This window comes from Pseudopodoces humilis, chromosome 6, assembly GCF_049639895.1.
Source record: "Pseudopodoces humilis isolate 2021_Gansu_Grassland_sample_001 chromosome 6, ASM4963989v1, whole genome shotgun sequence".
Classification (NCBI taxonomy): domain Eukaryota; kingdom Metazoa; phylum Chordata; class Aves; order Passeriformes; family Paridae; genus Pseudopodoces; species Pseudopodoces humilis.
In genome coordinates, this window is record NC_142205.1 from 60,407,881 (window position 1) to 60,423,035 (window position 15,155).

Genomic DNA, 15,155 nt, shown 5'->3' on the forward strand with positions numbered 1-15,155 from the left:
AGTATTCTTTCTGGTAGCTTGGAAAATACCATTAAAGTTGCATTAAAATGCTTGTGAGCTGAGTAATGAAACAGTTTATCCTGCTAAATGAATGGAAGATTAAAATCTAGTAGGATTGGACATTGCAATCATAAAATAATTCCTTCATTTTCCCTGCTTTGCTGAAAATTGAAGCACTGTCTATTTTTAATGTTAAGACTAATTTTGAATAAATGCAGGAATTGGCCTCAAGGTGTGCCAGGGGATGTTCAGGTTGGGCATCAGGAAGGATTTCTTTGTGGAAAGTGTTGTTATGCATAGGAACAGGCTTCCTAGGGCAGTGGTGGAGTCATCATCCCTGGCAATGTTCAAGAAAAGACGGGACTTGGCACTCGGTGCTGTGGGTCAGTTGTTATGGTGGTTGTTTTGTCAAAGGCTGGACTCAATGATCTTGGAGGTCTTTTGCAACCTTAATGATTCAAAAATGTGATTTCTTTTCATCATATTTCAGGAGGCTGGAGGTATATCAGTGCTTGAATACCTGCTTTTCAGAACAAGGTATCCCTTTGGCAATTCTTGTGCTAAGAGGAATGCACCTGTAGACAATTTTTAAATACAGAAACTGAAGCTTAAGGTAGAAACTTTATTTATGAAAGTCCTGGGTGTATGCTAAGAAAAAAGTATTTTTAGCACATTGTGAAAAAACAGGCTAGTCTTATTTCTTCAGAAAGCCAAAATAAGACTAATCAAAAATGAAGATTTCAGTTTCTTGTGGAACTCGAGTGCTTCATTCACCATTGAACGTGCACAAAAGTGATAGTTACATCTTTTCCTGACTGAGAATTGGATGTATTTGTGTTTGATGCCATGGCTGTTAGGACTTTCAAGCAGGCACAGCTGTCACTGGAAGCACCCATAGTTGTGACTGCTCAGTGCTTTAACTGATGGTGCTAACTGCAGTGTTACAGCATTCCAGAGAGAATGCAGGAAAGAAGTACTCTGATCTAAATTATCATGACATTTCACAGAAAATTAATTCAATTATGTTCAATGCTCAAAAATGTTGCATGGATACAATATCATAAAGAATAAAAGGAAAATTATACAAATCTGCTGTTGACTTCTAGGTTGAATAGGAGTTGGCATCAATGTTAAAACCAAACAAAACTCAGCAGATCTAGTTGTTCTGAAAGCTGTATTATTGGGGGGATCTTGCTTGCACTACACAACTAAAAAACCCTGTTAAATCTTAAAAAATCTTCCATTTCCCTGACCACCTCTGATGTTGAAACCTGCCAATAAAATATGTACATCACTGATCACATAAGACACATCAGTGAACTTTGTGTTAATATTCTGCTGTCAACTAACTGGTATAGACAGCCTTATCCCCATCATATGGAGGCCTACAAAGTACATGTTTTCTGCTGAAGAAATTGCTAAAGACATTTCTTAAAGTATCTGTTCCTTTACTATCTGATTAATGTAGTTGCAATAGTGTTTTGTGGGTTTTTATTATAATAATTTATTACTGAAGCCACAAGATATATGTAATTTAATAGACTTAATCCTTTAAAGTCATATGATATAAAGAACATTACAGTTCTCACAGTGCTCTCAGCTTTCAGAAAATGAATCATTCTCAGTAGCTCAGTCCTGCAGCATGTCCATACTGGCAGAGTGCGACTTCCCAAAATGGAGGATAGCTGTGGGATAAATTATTCTCTGTGATTTCTCTTCATCGGAGAAAAGAGAAAATGCCTTTTAGGGAAGAGAATGTCTTCCTGCAAGAACACACATTGCAGTATCTCATAGGCATCATGAGACAATGCCCATGTTTCTTTGTTGCTGATAATAGGGGAGAGGAGATGATGGGTGAGAGTTTTGTGTGGGCATTTCCAGTCTATTTCAAGAGCCCTGCACCTTACATTTGCTCTGCTGCATCCCTCAGAAACACCTGTGTTTTGGCAGTTTTTAAGGACAGGGTAAAATAAGTTTACTCTGACAGTTTCCTTTGTGTTTCAGGGTTCTCCTGGAAAAACAAAAGTCTGTCTTCAGAATCATATAACTAGGGTCGCTACATTACTATCCTGTCAGAGTATTCCTAAAAAGAGCCTGAGTCAGGCTAGCAAACTTAAGTTTGAGCACTGAAAACAGTGCACTGCAGTTTTCAGCTAATTACATGCCAGAGCTGGGGAAATGGCCACTTGTGTATGAATTCCCACAAAGCAGAAAGGAGGAAGCCTCCAAAATTTATCTTTCCTGCTATCTTTGAGGGCAGCTCAGAGAAAATTCTATGTTTTGGTTTTTCAACTTCAATAACTTGTGTGAGTTGAAAGGTAAGCAAGCTCTCAATACAGTCTCACTTAATGAATATTCAGGAGGGGGTCTGCTTTAAATAAATACAGGAAAAGACCATTCTCAATCTTATCATGGAGAGATTTATTTCACTGTGGCAACAACAGTGTTATTTTGCACACACCTGTTTATTTTGCTGCATAAAGATGCTTTGAGGACACATACTGTCCCCAGGAGCACCTTTTGCAATTTAAATTTTCTGTTTACAATGGGGGTAGATTTTCTGTAGATTTTGTTGAAGGAAAAAGTGACACCTTGAGATACCAATCAGAGTACAGAACAAACAGAAAAAATGCAGATTCAGCAACCATTTCCTCTAGGCTAACTGAGCTGAAGAGCTAAACCAAGATGTGGGAAGAGATTAGTTCTCAGCCAATCCTGGTATTTTTCAAGATGTGACAGAATGCCTTGCATGTCTTTGTCCTTAATTCTGATTATTTGAACAGTTTATCAAAATATTCAGCAGTGTTACCATCTCATAAAATATTTCTTTCTCAGTCTTAGACTTGTGGAATTAACAGCCAAGAGGAACTGTTATCTGGTAGCATTTGCAGTTGCCAAACAAAAACAAGACTGAGACATATGTTTTGTGAAAGTTTGTGGAAAATGTGTTTCTGAAAATAGTTCTGGCATGTTTTCTATTACACAGAATAGAGATCTTTGTGAACAGACACAAAGGGAAAGCCCTGTATATAATAATATTTACAAAAATGTAGTGTTTATGAAATTATTGTCTCATTTATTACCATCAGGAAGGTCATATTCAGTTTTTTTAAAAGGCATATTAAAAAAAATATTTTCCGAAATAAGAGCAAGAAAAGCTTTTCTTTTGGATGAAAAATATAGAACTTCCTGGTATGTGATCTGAAGTCTGTTCCATAGCTTTATAGCCCATTCACACACTGTTCATCTGTACCAAAAAGACAGATCAAAGGCCCTTCCACTATAAATATCGGTCAAGTCTATGAAGCATGGCTGTAGTATGTCTGTCCCTTTAGTAGCAAGTAGTGAATTTCATAAGATAAGTAAGAAAAATTGCTACTTTTAAAAATTTCTATTTAAGCATGATATCATTTACATTAAAATAACTAAAATATTATTATTAAAGTATGGTAAATAATTTAAGAATATTAATTACTTGTGTATGATATACATTTATTTTAGAATATTTTTCATTATTCTGTATTGGCATGTTACATTCATTTTTTTCCTTTCCTATTTCTGTATAAAAGAGAAAGTCACTCAGTTGTTCAGATAGTCTTTTTTGGCTTGATAGCATAGACTGTTTCTCCTTCCAGCAAATGGAAGGGCTTGTCTTCTCATCAGTCTAGATGGCATAGCAAATTATTGTTTTAGCGCTCAGTTGTGCAGAAACATTTAAATCAGACATTCTCTAAGTTATACCCATATAATACCTCACTGCTTGAAGTGTTCATAGATTACTTGCAAGACATACAAAAGACTATTTTTTCTTATTTAAAATCTAATTTAATCATCTCTGTTTTACCCAAAACACACAGACTTATGATTGCAATTTTTTTAATGCACTAGGTCTAACCATCAAGAAAAAGAGAGGTCCCACAAGCTGTGTTAGGTACTGTGATTCACTGTGGTTTTATACATAGTTTCTAGAAAGCTCTTTGGAAATCATCCTGTTTTAAATTCACAAAATGTTAAAATTGGAACACAACTGAAAATTATTTTCTGGTGTGTTTTTTTTTTTTTCTCCAAAAGCTATAATAATTTAATTTGGGTTTGAACTGTCTAAAAGGACTATTTCTCTTTCACACCTAGATTTTTAGTAAAGGTATGAGCTGTGCTCCTTCAGTAATGTATCTGTTTAGTGACCAGAAATTTTTTTAATATTGCAATATTCTCTGTTCCTATTGCCTGAATTTTGTGTCCTTCAACCCATTTCCATTCTCTGAGGAATCAACCATTTCACAGAGAGTCACAGAGATGTTGAAGTAATGAAGATCTGTGTTTGATCTAATTGCAAGCTTTATTCTCAAAGAAAATGTCTGTCATGCCTAACACTTCTCATGTTATTCTTCTTGACACATGTGTGTGAGAGAGATTGGACTTCATGGAAATAGGAATGAAGAAAAATAGAGCAGCAAGAAACGTTCTGTGCATACAGCCTTAGCCATTTGCCTCAAGATAAGGATTTGTGAGCATTTGATCATCATAGACAGAATTAATAGCATAATTCCATTTTCCTCATATTCAAAGTTAGAATTTCCAAGGTAGCAAGGGAATCTTAAGGAAATAAAAAAAACCAAAGTAATTCAAATTTCTAGTTTCTTCCAAGCCTGTTTTTATAACCTCAGATCTGATCATCTGGTTTAGTTGTATTTCCTGAGACCATTAATTACCCAGAGAATTTATAGAGCAATTTATTTTTGATCATAAGTTCCCACTTCAGACAGAATACATGTGATCTGTAAGGAAGGCACTGAATTTGTATCTTCAGTAATGTACATAAAATTCAAGTTATCTAGGGGTAGATGCACTTGCTGTCTATGCTTTAACTGTATTTTTGATGCTAATGTCTGTGGGTTTGACTGTGAAAAATGGGAGATCAAATGCTCATTGCTGGAAGATTTTAAGTTAGTCCCATATGGTGACAATTTAACTCAGTGACACAAATTACACAGTTAACAGTGGGAGTGGGGTAGCTCAGAGGTTCATTATAAATTAGACATTTACCATATTTCAGTATTTATTCTCAGGCAAAAACTTTATTAATCTAGAATTAGAATGTATCCAATTTGATATTTATTCAAATGTCTTGGTTTGAAAGACAGGTGGAAAATATGACCCCCTTCCTTACAAATTATTGTGACTTTGAAATTACAGGGCTTTCATGTAAAGATATGAGAAAAGGAATAACAGTTCTTTAGAAGTATGTATAACAATGCAAACAAACAAACAACAGCAGCAGCAAACAGAGCAGAGCCAGAAACCCAACCGCAGCCTTCTCTGGGCTGTCAGGCACTTTCCCCTTCGGTGCAGTTCCGGGCACAGCCGGCAGGGGCGCTGGTGGCTCCCGGCCGGGCGCGATGATTCCCCCGCGCCGGCAGGGGGCGCTGTGGCGCGGGCTCAGCAGCGTCTCCACACGGTCATGGTGGCTCAGCTGGCGGGAGAGGGGAGAGAAGGGACTTTCCAAACCTGTGGGGGCCGAAGAATGAGCCAGCAAAGGGACTGTGGCACTCCCCCAGAGAGCTTATCCTTAGGCAAGACACTTTTTCCTCGTAGTGAGGAGGTGTCCCCACAAGAAGGAGTCGGTCTCAGTGCCCCTCTGGGTTGTGTAATGGACTACAGCAGGAACCTTAGAGCAGCAGCCTGGAACAGGAGGGGCGAGCACAGCTGGGGTGACAAAACAAAATGTAGCAAATACTCCAAAGCTGTGCCAGGAGCCATGAGGGTTGAGTGGACAAGGGGTATTGAGTTCAAGTGTAGCAAAAAAGCCCTGAAGCAGGGACAGAAAACGGGAGCTGGGCAGCGGATTGCTTGAGCAGCTCACCAGCAGTGACTGATCCTGGGGCTGGGCCACTGTGCAGAGGGAATGGACCAGCAGGGAGGGCTCCTGGTGTAGCATGCAGCAGGCCTGCACTCCCAAGCAAGCAGAGAAGCAGAGAAGCAAGCTGGTAAGCTTCAGTCACAGTGCCAAAGGAAAAAGAAAAGAAAGAAACAGTCAAAAAGCATGGGGCAACAGGATATCCCATCAGAGGCACTGTGCAGCATGGCAGCTGTATCAATCACCCCACAAGAAGGAAGAGTAGCCCTGGCCCCTGAGCCCTGGGTGATCCCAGGCTGTCCATCACCCATCATGATACTCCCAGAGCCAGGGGACTCAGTGACACAAAACAAAACAAAACAAAACACAAAATAAAACAACAACAACAACAACAACAACAAAAATAGATATGGGATATAAACCATTCCCAGGACATCAAATTACACAAGAATGTCCTTAAAGTAATTTTAAAACTGAAATGATTGTGTTAATAGTTAATGATGGTGCCAGTATGTGGAAATGATCAAGTGTGGTTCCATATGCTTAGTCAAAGCTTTGAAACTTAACCCAGGAGGCATTATTATAGAGTTATTCAAGAGGTACATGAGTCATAATTTACATATCAGAGATAGACTGTCGTTATGCTGCTGATATTCTGCACTGGGCCTACCCATGTGGCCTTTACCCAGTGCAAAAGTTTCATCTAGTTCATGCCTTAGGACACCTGTGAAAAGTTTCTCTGTAAGTTCTATTGGCAACTGCCTCTTCTAACTAATAGTACTTACATACCAGAGCTATATGCAGCTGTAAGCTTTAAAAGCAGTTGTAGATGAAAGAACATCACTGACTTGTAAGTCATAATGTCTTTTCATGAAGGGTAAGGCCACAGAAAACCTCAGCTAGTCATAGATGCAACAGTGTGAAGACAACAGTTAGAAACTTCAAATACTCCCCAACATGTTGTTTCTGAAAAATAATTACACATTTTCCTAGCGGAATGGAGGAATTTGCCCTCAGATATGAGGGAAACAAACTATTTGAACTGTCACGCTTTCTGGGGTTCCAGAAATGTTTAAATTAGCCAAATAATGAAGTCTGGTAATACACTTCATTCTGAAGAGTCATTCTCTCTTCATTAATTCCTTTTACTTGCAATGAGAACTGCCCACAGTTTTAGTGTCACTCTCCCCTCTTTCTTACAGCAGTGTCTGTAGCTTTTCTGCTGCAATATTCAGTGAAGCTTAGAGCTATTCAAGATCAGTGAAAATTATCTGGGATTTAAAGACTGAGGGAAATCCAGAAAGGAGTATGTGCATGGTGAGCTTGGTAACAGCATTAGCTAGATTCAGCCTGCAAAAAAGGCAGTTTGATAAAGGGAGGGAGAAGCCTGATGGGGAATTAGAGAAGTATCAAGACTTTTAAGACTATGTCTTCACTACAATCAACATACACTGTTAATCTTCGTCCCTGCCCTGTCTACTGAACCTGGTAGCTTGAGTGTTCCAGTGAATGTAGTGCTAGGTCTGACTCTGGAAGTCCATTTCACTAACAGTATGTCCATCTCGAAGGTAGAACTGTGGCAGTTTCCACATTGCTCAGAGGGACAGAGATTTTTGGGGGGTTTTTTGGTTGTTTGTTTTTGTTTTGTTCATGTGTTTGATTTTTCTTTTTTTCCTTTTTTTTTTTTTTTTGGCCTAATTCATTAGGAGAGAATTAGTTTATATGATTAATTTTGCTGAAATACTCAGAATTATGACTTCTACTAGACATGAGTCTAGTAGCTCATGTAAGTTGGAGGTGCCTCATAATTTAGATGTGGCTGGTAGCATGGCTGAGCTTTGCTCACTTAGAATGCTTTCATCCTGACTGACTCTACAAAGAATTGTATCTGAGAATGAAGACATTGGTGAAAGACCAATAGGATAGAAAAATAGAAGAAAAATAGAATGGGTATTGGGGAATTTAGGACTGTAACTCAGCAAAATATGTAAGCAAGAGCCTTAGTTTTAAGACTGCTTGAAGCTATCCTTATTTGCCAAAATCATAGCAAATGCTGAATTGGAAGGGACCTACCCTTCTCATTTGTAGAAAACTAATGAGAAGGAACTGGAATTTATTTCAATAGAAGACACAAAGGGGAAGTGGGGGAGTGAAGAGATCTGGAAAAAGACTGAAATGAAACACAATGCTTGAAGTTCAGAGGATTGAACAAGTGTCAATATTTAGGTCTTGGTATGTAAAATTAAGAAAGAAATCAGTGGGTTGAAGAGACTGAAGTACTTATGACAAAATCACACAAGAGGAGAGAAGGGAGATACAAACAGAACCATCTGGGAGCAGTATGGACATTTTTCTGGCATTGGTGATGTGCCAGAAGGTGCTTAGTTTCTTTTTTTCGTGTGTTAATCTGAAGCTGCTGAAGATTTTGTTTAGTTTCTCTGAAAGACTGAAGCAGGGCTTTATAAAAGGAAGAGTTTTGTACAAGAAGTTCAGGTGAAGAGCTGTGTGCTACAGGCAAGAACCTGTGGGTGTGTGCATGCTGTCTGAAATGGTATTTGGGAACTGTGGTATAAGAGGATATTGCATAATTAGTAAGGGGGGAAGAGGAAAGAGGGATAGAAGAAGTCCTGCAAAAGAATTGCAGTAGTTTGAGCAGTTGAAAGTAGGAAGTTTGCAGTGTGCATTTTTGTGGTTTTGAAGTAATTAACTCCCTCACTCCATTGCTGTGTCACCACACACCTGTTTTTTATTTGTGTGATAACTCTGTTTGTCATCATTTCCTGGACATCACTGAGGCTAATCAAACCACACTGTGGGCCACTGATCAATTAAATTAAATTAATAAATTAATAAATTAAACATTAATGGGCCATTTTGAAAGATTTAGTGAGGTGGTTAATACTCTGTTGGAGAGTTCACTTGGAAAAATAAGGAGCCTCATGCTTTTTGGTATTATTACCTGACTTTGTCAAATATTTTCTATCTATAGAATTACAGTGTTTAAAAGAAACATATTAAAATATGGGGGGTTTATGTTGAGATCAGTCACTCAAAGGAATTTTGTACTGAACTACTTGGAGCATGTGGTGGTGGGCAGTCTGTTTTATACTACTGTTCAAGGAAAGGTTTGTTTTTACCCTTAAATGCAGGAACATTTCAGTGGTATCTTGAAGTTCAGGCATCTGGCATTTTTTTTGCAAAAGTAGTGGTAAGATTTTTAGCACCGTAAGCATTGCTGTTAATGGCAGAAATTAATTTGATATCATGTGACTCTCTGTTATCACAGTACTGGATACCAGTGTATTTACTATTCACCTGAAAACACAGCCAAGGCAAAAGAAGTTCTCAGCAACATCAATCATCTGCAACCTCTTATAACAAGCCATGCAGACCTGCTGCTTAGTTCTGCAAGCCAGCGTTCTCCAGACAGCTTGAAGAATTCTTTAAAGATGCTTTCAGAAAAAGTAAGATTCAAATCTTCACTGGAATGGAAAATGGAATAACCAAGTCTCTCTAACTGCTGGGATGTAAGGGGGGTTTCTACATAAATTGACTTTCACAGCATCAGGAAATCAGCTAAAATAAGCATCAAAATGTTGTTGTTAGAAAAATAATGTTATTTTGCATTTATGTAGGCGTTCTATATAGAAAAGTAATTAAATCTATAGAGATTTCCTTTATTTAAAAGTATAATTAATTTAGTTTAATGTATCTTCTTTATCCTCTAGTGGCCACATACTGGAGTTTATCAAAATATATAAATTTATAATTTTGTAGTATGAGGAATCATTATTTTCTGTTCTCTTTCTGTTATTTTTCTAGCTGCTGCTTATGGGAGGTAGTTCACCCCAGATTTGAGTGTAAGGTTTAGAATAACAGCATGATCAGAAATGGTGATGCAGCCTGGAAGGAGAAGCTGGGAAGTTGGCTCCAGGAGATCTCAAATTTTAATCCTCTTTCTCCTGTTATATCCATCTGTAGCTATAGGCTTTTCCTCATCCTAGTTCCTTTAGGTCTAATTAGGGAAGATGTTATTTCCCGTCTGTCTCACAGGCTGATAATGGAGATTAGCTGAAGCCTGTAGTATTTCCCAGCATATGCTATCCTATAAAGATATGAAGCACTATAGCTATGACCTGAGAGGTTGTGAAGAGTTTATCATTGTTCCATGGGCCACCCCTTCAGTAACGTGATCTCAGTATGGCTTAATAACGTGATCAATAACCATTTCAATATATCTTCAGCTATTGGGAAGTGACAGCTCTTGTGGTCTGTTGAGCACCATTATCCCAGTAGTTCCTCATTCAGTGAGTGAGTTTCAAATCTGAATATTAAGCTCGGCTACTTGTTGTGAAGGCATTGCAGAGGAGCAATGGGCAAGAGAAACATTGCTCTCAGTTGCAGGTATGTAAATCCACAGTAACTCTCAGAATGCTGGAGTCACTGTGGATGTCAGGGATAATGGAAGAAAACTGAATTCAGCCTGGAAATGAAATAGAGGAATTTAGGGAGGGGGGTTGTAGCAATTACAGTGTACCTTTGCATGTAGGAGGGCATTTTTAGCTTTTTGTACATAGAACAAGTGGAGCTGCTCTGTTAGTGGTTTGTTCAAAGAAATCTGTGTGCACAGGTAAAGCAAATCAGACAAACAAGTGTTTGTTCTGAAGATCCAAAATGTGGTTTCTAAGGAATATGTGTGTTTGCTCTGGCCATTTGCCTCTAGGCAGGAAGAGGGAATGATTTCAGATGGGCTGCAGGCAGCCATGGTACTATAGTACTGCTTGAACCATGGTAAGCTGGAGACTCTAGCTATAGCAAAGGGCCAAAAAAAGACAATTCATTCAGTTTGCAAAAGTCATAGATATTTTACATTTATAGCTGGTGACTTAGCTGTCTATGTTCATATCAACTTTTCAGGGCCAGGATTAAATAGCTGTTAGTACATGAGCTAGTTCCTAGAAGGAGTCTCAGGCGATGTACTCTGTGGATGTCTGTCTAGCATCTACCTTTTGCTTGGCAGAGATTAATCCAGTTGTCTGACCAACTGCAGCAGGAGTGTTTCAATACCTGCTTCCCTGTCTCTTACAAAATCTATTCTTAGGAAAAGATGGATAATGAAGAAATAGGATGGATTGCTGAGAAAGTTAAATGTGGTGGGACAGCTGCTTGTAAAGAGGGGAAGAGAGATGGGGAGGAAAGACCAAGAAACAACTTCAAGGAAGGGAAGTTCTTCAAAGCCCTAAACTCAGTGAACCCACACAATACTGAAATTAGATCCCTCATAGTTAATTCAAAGCCTTATATTGATGTCTTAAAATAATCTGTCTGTATAATCTGGTACTGTACTGGAGAACCAAGACTATCAGAATGTTCCTGCTTATATTTACGATAGAGTAGCACATGCTGTGCTGAATATAATTACATGATACCTAATTGTATTCCTGAGGTGTATATAGTGCTTCTGCTATTCCACCTTTCCTATACTTTTATATACATATATATATATATATATATATATATATATATATAAGTTCTTACATTTTAACTTGATAGAAATTTGTAAATAAAACAGCTGTTTGAACAAATCATAAAAATTATTTGCCCGATGATTAAATTCTACAAGTTTATTAAAAACATATAATTTGATATATATAATAATTCTTTCTCTAATTATTAGGTAGCAGTGAGTAAATCTGAATTATCAATAATGTGAATTACATGAATTTAAGTGTTCATGTTGGAAATGGAAGGACTGGCTGCATGGATTGAAAGTGGAAAATTAAATCAAATAATTCCACTGCTGTTTCTTAAATGGAGCTTATTTTCTCATATTAAGTATGGTTTTACTTCTCCATATATAATTTTCAATTTACTGTAGTGTTTTCCTGAGACGAACCTTTAATCATCACTTTTTGTTAATTGATTAAGGAAGCCTTCAGCTGTCAACAAGTGTATCAGCATTTGCAGCTTGCTAAGGCTTGATAAATTAATTTTCCAGCTATGCCTATCTTTGTTTGCAGAAATACTCTTTAGTAGAGTAACTAAAAGAATTTGCAAAGTTTTCATTTCTTTGTATAGACTGGTTTTATGATTTCAATGCATTTTTATAAATAGTGATGTTCTGCAAATTTAGCTGTACTGAGCTATTAGAAAATGAGGTTGAACTGTAGACTGCTATTAAACCAGTGGGATCTCTGAATGGAATTTAATTACAGAATCATTTTAGTTTCTGCATGAAAAAATGGAGTCTCACTTCTGTACTGATTTTATTTTAAAAATTGATTTTCCCTATAAAATATTTCTATTCAATTATATTACTTAAACTTTTCAGATCATTACCTAATATACATTGCAGCCATAGTGGACATCCTTTATATCAAGTTATCCAATACTCACAATTTTCTGAAATGTAAAGTATTTTTGTTTATGCCGTTACTGATACAGATCTCAAACAGACATTGTGGGGAAGATAAGTATGAAACCTCAGCAAAACTATGATATTGCTGTTTTCAAGAATAGACAAGTAATGGAGTTTCAACTCTCTTGATATGGAACTATAGAAAAGTTTTGAGGAGGAGCTTTGCTGTTACCAAACAACTCCTCAAATCTCATTTTGCCACAATAAAGCAAAGAATGGTAGGGTTTGATAGCACTGTTCCCCAAAGACTAATTCATTCTCCAAGCTTGCACCATCTGGAGGTTGGAAATGTAGAAAACTGAATTTGTCCTGCAGAGCAATGCAGGACTACAAGGAGACAGTCCTGAGGGGCTGCATATAAGAAAACTGTTAAAAAGCACCCTTTCCCTCAGGCACCAAGTTGGTAAGGAGGAGAAGGAATGGGTCTGGTAAAATTACCAGGGAGATGAGTCCCAAGTCAGGTCTGATTTTGGTTTAAAAAATTAACAATTTATCTTATATATGCCTGAAGTTCTTATTTTTAAAACTGTAGAGATTTATTTGCAGTGTAAGTTTTCAGCCTTTCCATGTGCAACCATTCAGAAAATTTTTTTTCTTAAACATAATGAAAATGGGGAAAAACAGAAACTTCTCATTCAAGTACCTAACCCAGCAGTTGGAGCCTAAAGAAAACCATAAAATTTTTAAAGTCTTTTTGTCTTAAATATCTGTAAACTTTTGAGAGGGTGTTGAGACAGGAAGGCAAGAAAAAGAAGTTGAGTAGGAGTGGATGTATACAAAAGAGGAGCAGGTAGTATGAAAAAAGGATAGGATAAGAATAGAAGTAGACAAACTGGGAGAAAGTCTTCAGAAGTCTTCTCAGGAGTTCCAGGGAGATGCTGACACTTGAAACTTGTTTGGTTTGGGTTTCTTTTTTTTCTACCTTTTCTCCAGCTTTTGCATAAGGAGTACATAAGGGCTGAGCAAAGCTTAGCTGGGCAACCTTTTCTAGCATTTCCTGCTTGTTTAGTTGAATCCTCTGATTCTTACCTACATACCTCCCCACATCCCTGTTTAATTAAGATTGTGTGCACAAAGACACTTCAGCACCTGAATTTGCCTGCACATGGCAATCCACTGTGTTCTGGGAAAGTAGGAAGGGAGCTAAATCCCACTGACCTGGGAGAAATAAAATGCCACTGACCTGGGAGAAATAAATTCAGATAATTGTGCTGTGAAAGAAATTTTCATCATCCCCTGTGAACAAGGACTTCTATCTGGGGAGGGGAGCTCTGGGTGGGATGTGTGGGATGTGCTATGGCAGCAGGGTGTGCCCTCTCTCCCTGCTCTGACAGATGAACTCTGTTCAATGCTGTTGAAGTAACCAAAATTGGGACTCTCCCAATTTGTTGCTGTGGCTTTGTTAGTTGTTACTCCCTGTAGTGAAAGGAAGCATCTTTGCACCTCATCCTGCTCCTGTTCTGTACATTCTGCCAGCTGATGGAGTAAATAAGCCAAGTCTCCCAGGGGAGATTGGGCCACGTGTTTGAGACACAGGAGATGGGCATGTGTGGCACGCTGGTGGCAACAACAAGTGCTGTTTCTCGGTGAAAGTCTGGACATGGTGAAGCCTATATGCAGAAAGCTTTTTACTTTTCTCATTGAGGTGAAAGGGAGATGAATAATGCAGGGAGGCTGAAGGACTTTAAAAACATAGTAAAATTCCAGCCAACATAGAGATATTAAATAGCATCTTCAGAAGACCTGAGAAAACTACTTCAGAGTTTCCTTTCTGTAAAATATACATAAAATAAAGCTTGAAATCAGGTGTCACCTACTCAGATATCTGGATTGATACCTACAGGTAATGAAATTTATCTCTGGAAACACTGCTTTAGCAGATACTGCTGTTTCAGCAGTGTAGAGTGGTGGGATTTATTTAGGGAGATTATTAAACTGGTTAATTGTCACTTACTCAGAAATTTTTGGTGCTAGGGTTGGTTACTCTTGGAACTGGTTCTTGCTGAGGCTTGCCTCTGAGGCAAAATTTGGAAGTTGAGTAAAATGTGAAAAGATGATCTGTATGATAGATAATATACTCTTGTCTTAATCATTAGAACATTTGGATTGTAGAATGTGATGATATCCCTAAAACCTTGAAATATTCCTCATTATCTGTTGGCCTACTTTGTTTTCTGCTTCCCAGGCAGGCCCGAAACAAATACCCACTCTGCCTAAGGGTAATTCAGTGTTACACACCTTTGCTACAGTACTACTGCATTCTTTGGTCTAACCTTTTTATTAATTTGGTTTTTTTCTAGACAGAGTTATTTGTGCATGCATTCAAGGACCAGCTAGTCAGAAGTGCCCTTTTAGCACTGTACACAGCCCGGCCTGGCTGTGTCCTCAAGAAACCAGCTGTGCCTAGGAACAGTGCAGAAGAAGGCGCTGATGCACAGCACCAGGATCATCCTTCTCAGATTAAAAGGCAGGACTCTATACCCCATCATTCTGAGTATGATGAGGAAGAGTGGGTAAGTAACCATAAACCCTTGGTCAGTCTTCAATGAAAAACCCGACAAGCTCAAGCACTAAGTGTCCTTGTCACATGTCATTGACGGGGTGAAAGGGGTGCAAAACTGTAAAATCATGTTTTTCAGATGCATTGCAGATTTTGAAGCTAAATTTCAAGGATTTCCCTAAGTACAGTGTGCTGCTCTGAGACTGCCTGGGTGTGCATATTACAGTGAAGATGATGAGTATCTTCTTGCCCAGACAGAAAAATAGTCTTTCTTTGTTCTTACTTGGGTTGGTTTTGCTAGCTTGGCAGATTTAAAGACTGGAACAGCATATGCAGTTCAGAGGGAAATGTTCTTTTCTTCCCCATTCCCTGCAACACCC

At 38.1% G+C, this 15,155-nt stretch overlaps 1 protein-coding gene across 14 annotated transcripts in view; it reads left to right on the plus strand.

Annotated features, from left to right (window-relative positions):
* The window catches only part of INPP4B (inositol polyphosphate-4-phosphatase type II B), a 322,017-nt gene that overhangs the window by 238,609 nt on the left and 68,253 nt on the right, over window positions 1–15,155 (plus strand). For all 14 annotated transcript variants that reach the window (XR_015772647.1, XM_088056200.1, XM_088056198.1 and 11 more), the window contains 2 exons: window positions 9,144–9,321; window positions 14,576–14,788. Coding sequence is in view for 13 of the 14 variants with exons in the window: in XM_088056200.1 (XP_087912326.1) it covers window positions 9,144–9,321; window positions 14,576–14,788 (391 nt within the window). In the remaining variant the exon portion in view is untranslated. The remainder of the gene's footprint in view (window positions 1–9,143; window positions 9,322–14,575; window positions 14,789–15,155) is intronic.